The 13,274-nt window shown below is 40.3% G+C and overlaps 1 protein-coding gene across 1 annotated transcript; it reads right to left on the bottom strand.

Moving 5' to 3' along the window:
• Window positions 1-120: 120 nt before the first annotated feature.
• Window positions 121-12,840, bottom strand: LOC306873943 (uncharacterized protein). Its single transcript, XM_079423542.1, has 9 exons — window positions 12,674-12,840; window positions 11,709-11,854; window positions 11,298-11,379; window positions 9,861-9,996; window positions 9,540-9,742; window positions 5,625-5,761; window positions 5,310-5,451; window positions 1,377-5,172; window positions 121-1,297 (listed from the first exon to the last, which is right to left on the bottom strand). Exons 1-9 carry the CDS (start codon window positions 12,797-12,799, stop codon window positions 1,287-1,289), a joined length of 4,779 nt encoding a protein of 1,592 aa, XP_079279668.1. The 5' UTR covers window positions 12,800-12,840; the 3' UTR covers window positions 121-1,286.
• Window positions 12,841-13,274: the final 434 nt, after the last annotated feature.

Below are 13,274 nucleotides of genomic sequence, written 5' to 3' on the forward strand. Positions count from 1 at the left end.
GAGTCGCAGCAAACTAGTTCATTTTTACCACATAAACTGTGAGAAAAGTAAAACATGTTGTTGTGCAAGTGCTAACGATACGATACAACGGCTGTTTACAATAAAACAACAAACACAACTCCCCTTCAAATTTGTTTATTAATCAGGACAAAAAACGCTCTTGATATATAAACCCAGTCACCCAATCCAATCATATACTATTTAAACTCTTCAAACATTTACAGAAGATACAAAAAAAGAATAAATAAGACGGTTACTGTTCATCAATAGAACAGCTATAAACATGCCTCTGTCTGAGACACAAATTAGTCCTCCCCTTACAATTTTCTTGAGTTTAAAGAGAAGTCATTTAGAATATGTCATGACAATGTTCAATGAGGCTTTGTGGCACATATACACTCCTCCATTAACAGGAGAATCTGCAGTCTTAAAGACTAGGCCTTTCCAGCAGCACCAGTTATAGGCCGACAGTTCTTTTTCAACCGAAGTGAAAGTCCTTCATTTAAAGACTTTATGTCTTTAATTCTTCCCAAGTGTCCACTGACTTAAACATAAGCAAGTTAATGACATTTGCTAAATATGCAATTAGTAACAATTTACAAAGGTTCAAATGTTAAGTCTTTTAAAAATAATAAAAGAACATATTTAGAGTGTGCTTGCAATACTTAGAGTGGCCTACGAGTTTCCATCCAGTAATTCTGCTCATAAAGCACAATGTAACACTGGTAAATACCTGACCCATTGTCTCAAAACAGCCAAGTAGCCACCACTTAGCACATTTTGTGCATTCTAGAGCAGGTATTTACCCTGGCCAGAAAGACAGACTGACTCGTCTTGTAGTGTCATGGTCCTTGGTGGCCTCTCATTTCCAGGAATTGAAAAGACAAGCAAAAAATGAGAGAACAGGTTAAGCTCTGTGACAGGAAGTGAGGGAGAGAGTCAAAAGCATCTGTTGTGCCTTTTATAGAAAGACAAACTTATTCATTTTCTAGCAAGGATGACAATCAAGTAAAAAAATAGTCCCAAGTCTCAAAAGACTTTAAAAAATTTTTTTTTTTTAATGACAATGTCAGATTTTTTTTAAGAATTAACAGACCTTTGCTCTGAAATAAAGCAGCAGATCGGTCATAGAAGACTACAACGCGGGATAAGTTATTTCCCATGTAGTTCTCAATCTAGATCCGTTTCAAGATGCTGACAAAGATGTTAAGCACACACATAAGAACGCTGATTGCTCACAGCAGCATTTAGCAATTTTCTCAGTAGAGAGGCTTGTTTCTCCAAATTCAGGAGGCACCTGTTGAAAACAAAAACAAAGTATTCAACAACAAAAATTAAATAAATAACTTGAGATTCATAATAAAAAAGGTACTTACTTTCATCATCCGAATCAAATCCAAAGAGGGATGTGCATTTGTCCTTATGTGTCTGCAGCTCTTCTTCACTGTTGAAAGACTGAAAGCATCGAGAGCAGCGCTGCCTGGTAGGCAGATTTTCTGGCTTTGACACAGTGCCTAATAACTTTGAGCCCACCTGGGGTTCCTTCCAGCGTTTTGGCATGCTAATGTAAGACTCATCCAGATAGGCTGAGGGAAGAGGTCGAATGAATTTAGCTACAGGTTTTCCTAAAACCGTTGGTTCCTGCTCTTTAATGACTGGATCTGAAGGTTTGGGAGGAACAACTTTGTCACCCTCGCTATGCCCATTAACAAGGCTCTGGTTTTTGCAACTGTAGTTTACGGAACTCTTATTGAGGACCAAAGGTTTTTCATCATCATCTTGATTTGCAGGACCCTTCGAATTGGCTGCACCCAGAATTTGTTGACTGACTGAAGAATTTGCTGGTGCCTCCATATTATCTTCCTGGCTTCGAGGGGCTCCGTGCCCTGTTGGTTCAGATTCTTTGGGGAATGAATTTTTTCCTGAATTTGTATCAGGTCGATAATGTGTTTTCTCATGCTTATACAGGAGCATACTGCTCTCAACTTGCATTGAGCAGCCAGGAAAGCAGCACATCGCTTTCAAGGGATGATGGCCTGACATGTGTTCACTAAGCTCCATACGTGTTTGGTACCTCTCCTTGCAGCCGTAATGGTTGCATGGAAACTTCAGCTCACCTCTGTGGCATACCACATGGTCAAAAAAATGCTGAGGGTTGAATATCTTTCTGCAACAGAAAAGACATTTTTCCTTTCCAAAGTTGAAAAAGAACACAAGCGCCTTCTTGTCGCCATGGTGGTGAGACAGCACATGTGAAAGGACAAGGATTGATTTTGCACTAAATGTACATATCTCCACAGGGCATCTGACTTGCGTAGATGCTCCAGTTCTTTTTCCCTGGAATGGTGTGGAAGGCTGTTTGGGTTTTGGGGGAGTTCCATTCTTATGCCCCATTGGATTAATTTCCTTAAATTCAGTCTTACTGTCTTTGGGTTTCTGATTCTCAGAACTGCCTTCCGGGCTGTTTTTTATCTTCTTCTTCTTTACATCTTCTCCATCCTCTTTTTGATCTCCATGAGTAATCTTCTTCTTTTTCAGCCCAGAGTCCAGCATTTTATCTTTTCTTTTCAATTTTGTTTTGCTCTTGTCTTTTATCACGTCTACATTCTCAGATTCAGTCTTGACACTGACTTTCTGACTTTCTACACTCTCAGTTTTCACTTTGCTGTCCTGTGGTAATGATGTCTGAACCTTTTCATCAAGGGTATTTGTCTCAGACTCACTCTTCACTTTTCTTTTCTTTCTGATTACTCCATTTACCCTATGAGCCAATTTGCCCTTGGTATCTGAATGGTTGTCATCTGGGGTTAGTGTTTGCTTAGTCTTTGCTCTCTTCCTTACTAGTCCCATTCTGAAAAACTTTTTGTTTTCATCTATGGACTGAGATCTCTTCGCTAACACACGTTTTCTCTTCATGTTGCAAACTTTCTCCTTTTGTTCTTCCGATGTACTTGGGGGATCTGAATTCTTAACTAACCTTGCTCGCAATCTTACCTTAGGCTCTGAACTTTGTCCTTCCCTGTGCAAATCTGTGATGTTCAAAGTACAGTTTAACCTCATTTTGATGTTTCTAAACCTATTCTTCATGGCTGGATTCACACGTTTAAACAGTCTTGTCTGGGAACGTCGCAAAGTGTTCTCAGTGGCATTCTCACAAATATTTTCATTAAAAAGCCCATTAGACTTTTTCAGCTCTTGAATGTGCACTTTAAAATGGACTGACGGGCTGCGCCCACGAGTGTAGCGTTTGTGACAGAACATGCACTTTTTGTCAATCCGATGATGCCACATTGCATGCCGCAGAATGTATGGGTATTTGGTTTCTTTATTGCAAAGACTGCAGTTAACTGAAAGCTGACAACTTGCATCACTTGGGGGAATAAGGTCAGGGACTAGACCATCAACAGCTGTGTGCATTTCTGGTGATGTCTCCTCAGGTCTTGGTGAAAGCGCTGGCACCTCTGTACTCTCATGCACAATTTTACAAGAAGTTGCAATCGCACTTTCACTCAAAGTACCGACTGTAGCATCAGGGAGCAATGTCACTTCAGTGAGAACTGGAGGAGCATCCTCATGAAGACCCGTCATGTTTTCTGGTGTACTTTCAGGTACAGGAATGGCGTCAGCTGTGGTAAGAGTTGACACTTCTGGTGGAAGATCAACAGTAGTATTTTCTGGAGAACTAATAGGACTGTAAGGACCATAGTCTGGATATTTGGTGTTTGCATCTTGGGGACTTGATAACTCATTAACTTTTGGATGTTCAATTAATTCTTTAACTGGCTCAAGAATGGCTTCAGCAGGAGTGGATGTTTCCTCATTTGTAAGTAGGATTGGTGTAGCCTTGATTTCCACAGCATTATCCTGTGCAGCAGCTTCAAGGCTTTCTGCTGGTTTATACTGTTGCTCAGCAGACTGTCTTTCTTGTTTGGATTCATTATGGTCCACCTTAACTTCATCTTTGGGTAAACTGTTGACTGATATTCCTTCTAATTCAACTGGTCTTGAATATGTGTGGAATTTATGAACCATAGAAAGGCCTTGCTCTCGGAAAAAAATCTCCTCCCTCACCCTTAAGTCCTTTTTCCTACATGGAGTAGATTCTGTTGATAGTAACTCAATAAGAGATGTAGCTCTGTCAGGCCATTTCAAATTATCTTGTGATGCAATTTTGTCAGTATTGTTTTCAGTCATATGAGGGGTCTCCGTGGAAAACAGTGAGGCCTGGACATCGGAAGAGAGGTCAACTTCATTATCAGGGTAGGAAAATTTCATTGTAATTTCACTTAATGGCTCCTCAACTGAAATATCCTTTAAAAGATTTGACTGCTTTGGTTTCCTTCCTGGTTTCTTGTCTTGCTGAGGTTCACTGTTTTCTGCTTGGGCAGCCAATTGGTCCAAAAGCCATTGTGGTTTCCTTCCCTTGCGCTTCAGTGTGTTCATCTCTGTCTGCCGTGAAAGGAGTCTCTGGCGTCTACTATTAAGTTGCCTGGCATGATTCTTTGCCGAGTCCAATTGCCTAAATGAACGTCGAACGGGACAGGCCTCTGAATCTTTTACAAGCTGTGTCCCTGGCTTCCTCCCCCGCCTTTTGCCGGGAGGTTTGGAGGATGCTTCCCCTAAGGCAGAATTAACCCAAGTTTTCACTGACTCCACTTTCTGTTTTTTTCGATTGATATGTTTCTCTGCTTTACTGATAGCCCCATATGTGTTGTCTGCATAGCACTGACAACATCCTTTCACACAGCAGCTTGGCATCCACTTGTCCCTTTGCATGATTTCACATAAAGCTGCTTTACCAACTTTATCACTCATTAGCTTCAGACAGTTTGTTTCAATGTTGAGAAGGCTCCAGAACTCAGGGTCAAAGTACAGGTCTTTTTTCAGGATCTGGAGAACCTCAAATCGTACACTGTTACCCACAAGACTGGTGTCAGCATGGTACTCTTGATCAGGGTGAGTATATAGGAGGAACACGTTTTTGTATGACTCAACAGTTCTCTCTAGGAAGAAAACTAGCAGTGCACAAGCCCTACAGACCTCAAGGTCATTAGGGAGCAGGTATGCAATTGTTTTGTAGATAAGAGACTTGGCGACTGGATCATTCCTAACGTCAGTCTGCAAGGCTCGTGCACAAAGGTCCACACAAAACCCCAGGCCATCTTTTCCAAACTGAAAAAAATAAAAACACATTTTATGGCTGTGGTTATTTCCATAAAAAAACACTTAAAAATAACAAACACTACTGTACTGTAAGTATTGATATGTGTGTTCAATTACATGTTTAATACAATGACAAAATATCTTACCTCTGCCAAAATCACCTTCATAAATGGGAAAATCACTTTTATGTTGGTGGCTGACAGGATCATTATTTTGCATTCCTCTAGGAAGCCCTGCTTGGAGAGGTTCAATCGCAGATAGAGTCTGCTCCATATGAAGACCAAATCCCTTTATGGAAAAAAAATAAATAAAAGTGAAATAAGACTGTGATCCTCTGCACCTTCGGTACTATCTTCTGGTCAGGCTGTTACAATGATTGTGTAAAAATACTGAATGCTACAAAAAGGGGCAATACACTGAACACAATTCCCCTAAATGTTCACAGAGCTTGAGAGACCCACCAAAGGTAGTACATTTCTCCAATCTGGAGCTTCTGAGATAGGAAGCCTTTACTCATCATCAAAACGGTCTCATCTTTCTCTTCATTCTCCATCATGCAGAGTATCTCTACAGCATCCTTCCCATCGATGTCTGCCATCTTTAGAAAAGAAAACAATAGTGTGATCTATGACATTGTTCATCATATTCCAATATTTTAAGACAATATATTGCAATATAATCCAATAGATTAAAACAAAAATATTTGGACATTTTTAATATCTTTTTAAGACCACCAAACAGAACAGACCACTAAAATGTAAGCCTAGTCAACCTAATGTGATATTGTATAGCTATATATCAAACTATACATACATATATATATATATATAAACAACACACTGCTGTCCTACACAAGAACAGACCACTAGTCAACATAATGTGATACTGTATAGTTTGCATGACAATCACCCCCTGCAGAGCCACTAAATTAAGGATTATTTCCCATAACTTTGTTCCCACAGCTTAGTTAAATTGTGACAAAGTTGTATTAAATCATTACTTAGTTTTCATTTAAAGTTTAGCCAGTGTGGAAAAAGAAATTCAGATTCTGTTACAGACGTGAAAGCCAAAATCCAAAGATTTTGCCAAAATACACAGAGACAAACAATGGGGTACAAGGATAAACACAGGGAGTGTTTTTACAAGATGGAGAAATTTGATGGAATGTCTGGGTTTCAGTTGTTACGGTATACTTGCAGAGTTTCTTCTCAACAGGTAAGACAGAATGACAGCGACAAGACAAGACACAGATAATATATGTGCAAATTAAAAAAATGTAAATAAGTATGTGTTAAATAAATTATGCATAATAGTGCTGTGTGTTCCACGTAATTGTCAAGTGTTCATGAGATGGATTGCCTGAGGGAAGAAACTGTTCCTGTGTCTGGTCGTTCTGGTGCTCAGAGCTCTGTAGTATCAACTAGATGGCAACAGTTCAAAGAGGGAGTGTGCTGGATGTGAGGGGTCCAGAGTGATTTTCTTAGCCCTTTTGCTCACTTTGGACAAGAACAGTTCTTGGAGACTGGGGAGGGTTGTACCAATGATTCGCTCAGCAGTCCAGACTACCCTCCGTAGTCTTCTGAGGTCAGATTTGGTAGCTGAGCTGAACCAGACAGTTATTGAAGAGCAAAGGATGGATTCAACGATGGCGGAGTAGAACTGTTTCAGCAGCTCCTCTGGTAGGTTGAACTTCCTCAGCTGGCAAAGGAAGTACAGCCTCTGCTGGGCCTTTTTCGCAATGGACTCAATGTGATTGTCCCACTCCAGGTCCTGGGAGATTGTGGTGCCTAGGAATCTGAATGACTCCACTGCAGTCACAGTGCTGTTCATGATGGTGAGTTGAGGGAGTGCAGGGGGGTTTCTCCTGAAGTCCACGGTCATCTCCACTGTTTTGAGCGTGTTCAGCTCCAGGTTGTTGAGACTGCACCAGATAGCCAGCTCTTTAACCTCCTGTCTGTAAGCAGACTCGTCACCGTCCTGGATGAGGCCGATGAGTGTGGTGTCGTCTGCAAACTTCATGAGCTTGACTGAGGGGTCTTTAGATGTGCAGTCATTGGTGTACAGGGAGAAGAGCAGTGGGGAGAGAACACAGCCCTGAGGAGCTCCAGTGCTGATCATATGGGTGCTGGATGAGAATTTTCCCAGCTTCACTAGCTGCTGCCTGTCTGTCAGGAAGCTGGTGATCCATTGATAGACGGAGGTGGGCACGGAAAGTTCATTTGGGCTGGAGGAGTGATGAGATGGTGTTAAAAGCAGAGCTGAAGTCTACAAACAGGATCCTCACATAAGTCCCTGGTCTGTCCAGATGCTGCAGAACATAATGCAGTCCCATATTGACTGCATCATCCACAGACCTGTTTGCTCTGTAGGCAATCTGCAGGGGGTCCAGTAAGGGTCTAGTGATTCAGATTAGGGCTGAACGATATATCGTTATCGTATCTATATCGAGATATGAACTTTCAAGATATTACTATCGAAAAAAGCAACGATATAGACGATATAGATTTCCCCTCTCCGCGCTCGCCCCGCCCTGCATACAACTCTGGCAGTCACACAACGAACATCAGTTTTACGAGTGCCCTTGAATGCACCGCTGAGGTCCCTATTCGACCGCAAACTTGTATGGTATAGCTGGAAATTCAGACACACAGAGAATCAGCTGTTCATCCATTTTGAGTTCGGCGCTTGTTTGGATCCCCCGTTTCTATTGGCCGCGCGGGGAAACGTCACAGAGCGCAGCGGCAAAAGTTGAACTATTTTGAACTTTGACCGCGGCGCGCGCGCAAGCTCGCCGCTGGTGCGCTCCGCTTTGGTCGGCGCAGCAACTAACCGCCCTCGCGCAGCGCAAGCCATTGAAATGAATGGGTTTCATAGCGCAGCGCATGCCGCGTCCTGTGTGAAAGGGCCTTTACGCCGTACGAGTCGACGTCCACCAGTGAGTTCTTAAAAATAAAACTACCATATCGTTTTTTTCCATATCGTTCAGCCCTAATTCAGATAAGCCAAAACCAGTCTTTCAAATGATTTCATGGCCACAGATGTTAGAGCCACAGGTTTGTAGTCATTAAGTCCAGTAATTTTGGGTTTCTTTGGGACGGGGATGATGGTGAAGCGTTTGAAGCATGAGGGGACTTCGCACAGCTCCAGTGATCTGTTGAAGATCTGTGTGAAGATGGGGGCCAGCTGGTCAGCGCAAGTTTTCAGAGATACAGATGTGATGGAGGTCAAGTTGAAAAGCATGGTCAGCAGTGAATGTGATCTAAACTTGTGTTTGCTTCTCCCAACATATGCCCTCTAAGAGAGGAATACTGCAGGTCACCACAGGCTCCACGAGAACACAGCACTGTCTTGTCACTACACCTGCTCCTCTTTCCAGATCCCTCCAGAGGATCAACAAGATGAGGCTGTTAGCATGTATCTAGCACAGCATTCACGATTTAACACACGATAACAACACATTAGTGTGATACCCAGAATGAAAGATTGTTAAATGTTTTTAAATGGGTCAGATGGTATATTTTACTTTCGGTAGTATGTTTGGTGCATCTACACATATATATATATATTTTTTTTTTTTATTACTAGTTGCATTGTTGTGTTTTGAGTTGAGTATTAACGGTGCTATGAAATAATATTTGTTATGAGTTTTTTATATTTATTTGTTATATTAGTGCTGTATAAATAAAACTGAATTGAATTAACCATAAATGCAGATCTGATTGATATACATCTAATGTAAACTTCATAAACAAGTTTATACAATAAGGCAATGTCACCAAAATGGGGCCATTCAAAACCTTTATAAAGTCCTCCTTCCTCTGTAAACTGTCTTCTAATGGCTGACACAACACATGCAGGTGCCCAGAATACCATAGGCCCAGCAGACAACTTCTCTGTATGCTGTCAATATTGATTGTCTTATACCAATGGCATCAAAAAGTGTGACTTACAGATAGTTGTGACCTACCTAAATATAGGCAACTTATAATTAAAAAAAACAATTATTCAGATGGTTTTAATATCCAAATCTTTAATTTACTATGTATTTTACATACAAGCAGGGCCTAAAATTAACACTCGCCAAGCGCCAAATGCGAGTAAAAATCTGCATTGGCGAGTACATGTAACAGTGTCTTTTACGAAATATTACAATGCAATGTAGTGAAAACAACAGCCAGTTTTAAAGAGATTCGCTGTTTCTGACATAAGCGAATAAAATATCACTCATATCACAAATCACTCGTCACTCATATCACGTTTAATTAAATAAAACCAGAGCGTATATCAAACATTTTTCTAGCGTTATCGATAAATACCGATACCATTTTATCACCCAGGCCTTGGTGTAGCTATTAATTAAATAACTTCTCACTCACCCCCTTGTTCAAGTGCTCATGAAGAGAAGCCCTCCAAAGGCAGATGAGGTAGGCTTGCTTGAAATAGAGATGCCTCCCTACAACAGAGTGCCGGATACATCTCCTTGTCAGTGCCAATGCCTCCGGAAGCCTCTCACATGCCACCAGATAACGCACACGTAGCTCAAAGAAAATGGATACTTCTGAGCTCAGATAATTGTCCACTGTGAACAAAAACAATAAATAAGAGTCCTATTATAATCAATTCCTTTAACAGTTCAGAAAACGCATATAGATCATTTGACGATACTCTATTTTTAAACAAAAGCTTGATTGACTGACCTTCTTCTTGTGGTAGTTCTGAATCCTTGAGAATAGCCTGAAGAACAGGGTTTGCCCAAGGACCTCCATCTTTAATAATATGTCTAACCTGCAGAAGGTAAACATTCTGGTGGCTTACCAGGCTCGCATAGCAGTCCTAGAATAGAGCAGAAAGACCATTTTAAAACATCAAACCATATATATGGAAACATATGAGTAACACCACGATAAGCACTAGTGTTGTCACGATACTGGAATTTGTAACTTCGATACGATACCTTGAAAAATATCGATATTCGATACCATTTTCGATACCACGGTGAAAAAACTGCCACAATATTAAGGGGGTAATTTTTTTTAATTTAAAGATAAATGTAACAAGTCGAGAACATGCAATATATTTTACAAGAAACAAAAAAATGTCTTGAGGTACTGCATTTGTTGATTTATTTATTAATCTTAGTTAAATGTTAATTGAAACTAACGTTTACTAATACATGTACTAATTAAAATTCTAAGTTCTATTTGTTGATATTCTCATTTGCTTCATAACCAAAATATTTCCAGATATAGGGCCCTATGAAATCCGTTTTATTTTTTTCTACATTCAATTTGACAATGACACGTTTAGGGCCGTATGAAATGTTTTATTTTTTTCTCACCTTATGTTTTATTGTTACCAAATTCTGTGTTTTAGCATGTCTATTATTTGAATGCATACAAACAATTTCTATTTATTCTTACAGTAGCCTTTTGAAATGTGTTTTGTTTACTAATGTAGCGCTCGCGGTGATTTCAGCGTCTGCCGTCTCAATGAGGACATGAATACATCAACAATATCTCCAGAACTGATCTGAAAGGCACTTTACGAGCATTTTACCATTTAATGCAGCACATTCACACAGAGACGCGCAGAACATGCAGGATTCATATTTAAATCAACTTTTGCAGCTTAATATTTACAGATACTAGTCCATATTGTGATTTGATTTAAGTGTAATGACCTACTTTTGATTAATTCATCCAAACTTTGACAAATTCCGTGACATTCCACATTAAACTAAATTCCGTTTTTATGACTGGATTCCGTGCGCGTTCTCTGCATCGCGGAGATCATAGATCCCTACAGATAGCGCTCCTGCTGTGTTCTTTAACAACCAGAGCAGTCATCTTTCTATTCACTTCACTTTTGCTATTTAACCAGAGCGAAGGAGACGAGTGCGGTCACGTGTGGTGCTTGTCCACGCGCCTTTGGAGAGAAGTGAAAGTGACAGCTCGGCTAGTATCGGTGTATCGATACTTCGGGAAATTAATATTGGTACCGTTCAGATATTTCAGTATCGATATTTATCGAAATATCGATATTTTTGACAACACTAATAAGCACTGAAAGTCCCGTAAGCAGAATTCAGCATGATGCTTCCCCCAAGAATAATAGGATTGAGGTAATGCAGTTACCTGGAATGAGTCTAGAATGTCTTTTAAAGGATGCTCGATGAATTCATCTTTTCCAAAGAACAACAGCAGTTCGAAGATACTCCTGTAAATAGAAAAAAAAAAAGTTATTCTGTAATTATTTTCTTTTACAACCTGTTGCTCCAATAGATTACACTGTAACCCAAGATTAATCGCTTTTGTATTCCCCAATTGTAAGTCGCTTTGGATAAAAGCGTCTGCCAAATGACTAAATGTAAATGTAAACCCTTTTAGCGACTTTTATAACTTCCAGTGGATTTAGGTCCTATTCAGACAGGATTAGTTGTCAACTATTGTCAACTCAACCTCAGCAATTTCAACACACCGTTAACCCATGAATTGACAATTAACATTACAGACATCCAAATGTCAAAAGCAGAAGTATATACTCACAGGGCCAGACTACTCAGAGTGTAGCGTACATGCTCACACTCTGGAGGGAATGATGCCACACCATGAACAAAATAGCAGAGGGCACTCTGCAACACCTGGAGCTGGGGAAGAGGCACTTGCCATCGTCCGGTTTGCTCCACCACCAACTAAAAAAAATTAAAAAGAGAGACAATTAATAGAAAAATAAAATATTGACAGAACATATTACTATCGCTATGTGCTCCCAAAGCCAGAAAAAACTGCTGTCAAGCAACTTTTGATGTTTGTTTATAGTCATGGAAGTCACTAGCATTTAATAACAGTACATGAACTTACTGATACAAATTAGGTAATGTCAATCAAACTTTCGTAACCCACCATAAAAGAGTTTATTTTTACAGAAAGGATGGATTCATTAACAATTTCATCAGAAATGAAAAGCTGCTTAGTAACCGTTGGAACTAACCAGCGACTTTAAACAAGCTTTTGCAGAGCCTGGTTAATAAGACATCAACTATTGCTAACACTGACAGCATCGAGTTATTCTATCATTTAACACCTTATAGTCGTGCATAATGATTTATCGAAGTCGGCTGGTCCGTTTTCTGTTTCACAAGATCGCTGGCGAATAAAATCTGATGAAGTGTGCATAAGCTGATCTTTCACAGCCTGCTTGTTTTGGAATGCAACTTGGGAATGCTAACCGTTAGCCACATACCAGGCTAATGAAGCTAACTGAAAGAAAGTGACAGCCCGAGTTTCACAAATCGTGACTAAAAATGAACTCTCAGACAATTGAGATCTACTCCTACAGTATTTTGAAGACAGCCGTAGTTAATGAGGTAGAATACAGTGTGATTTGGGCTCACGGTGGCTGTACACTGGGGGAGGGGAATCTGCTGACATGCTGCTAACACTGGTTAGCACATCTCTCTGTTTGCTTTTTATAAAGCAGGCAAACGCTTTCGTCCAGCCTGTCACCTTACCTCACAGAATCTTTCACAGTACGTCTTGCTCTGGAGTCCGCGTTCGTCGCTTGCACTAGTGTTCAACAAAGTCTCCAGTTCTTTCTTAAACCTGTCTAACTCCAAATCACTCTCTTCTTCCGCCATACTGCTTGTCTAAACCAGCGCGTACAACAGAGACCACGACTGTTACCTTGAGGCTAAGGACCGCCCATCGGAAACACCTGATTGGTGGAATTCCCTGTCAGTTGCGCACTGAACAGTCAGTTTCTGCTTTGTGATTGGACGGTGACCATTCAATCAAACGGTGGTCCCGGCGTAGGTTCACCCTGAACATGTTATTGGTTGGTCTGGGATGTTAATGTTCTATCAGTCTCGAACACTCCAAAAACAAACAAGTTGTCAAATCGCTTTAATTGTGTTCTTAAGGAACTTAGTTTTCCAAGCAGGCACACTTCAGTTTTCTCGTTTTATGCCTCCAGCAAGTTTAAAATCACTCAATCACTCATCTTGGCCTTTTGATTGTAGTTTTGTGAAATAAAAGAATAATCGAATAAACTGGTAATTAAATCTTTTTTTTTTTTATGTGTAACCCGATAATGAGTAATGATTATCAGCGTTA

Source organism: Barbus barbus (genome assembly GCF_936440315.1).
Source record: "Barbus barbus genome assembly, chromosome: 8".
Taxonomy (NCBI): Eukaryota; Metazoa; Chordata; class Actinopteri; order Cypriniformes; family Cyprinidae; genus Barbus; species Barbus barbus.

Excerpts from the sequence above, each read along its gene's own strand:
- LOC306873943 (XM_079423542.1), bottom strand. The coding sequence starts at position 12,799 with ATGGCGGAAGAAGAGAGTGATTTGGAGTTAGACAGGTTTAAGAAAGAA. Across the intron at positions 11,855-12,673 it reads ACTGTGAAAGATTCTGTGAG|TTGGTGGTGGAGCAAACCGG; the intron begins GTAAGGTGACAG and ends AATTTTTTTTAG. Across the intron at positions 9,997-11,297 it reads ACATTCTAGACTCATTCCAG|GACTGCTATGCGAGCCTGGT; the intron begins GTAACTGCATTA and ends GCTCTATTCTAG.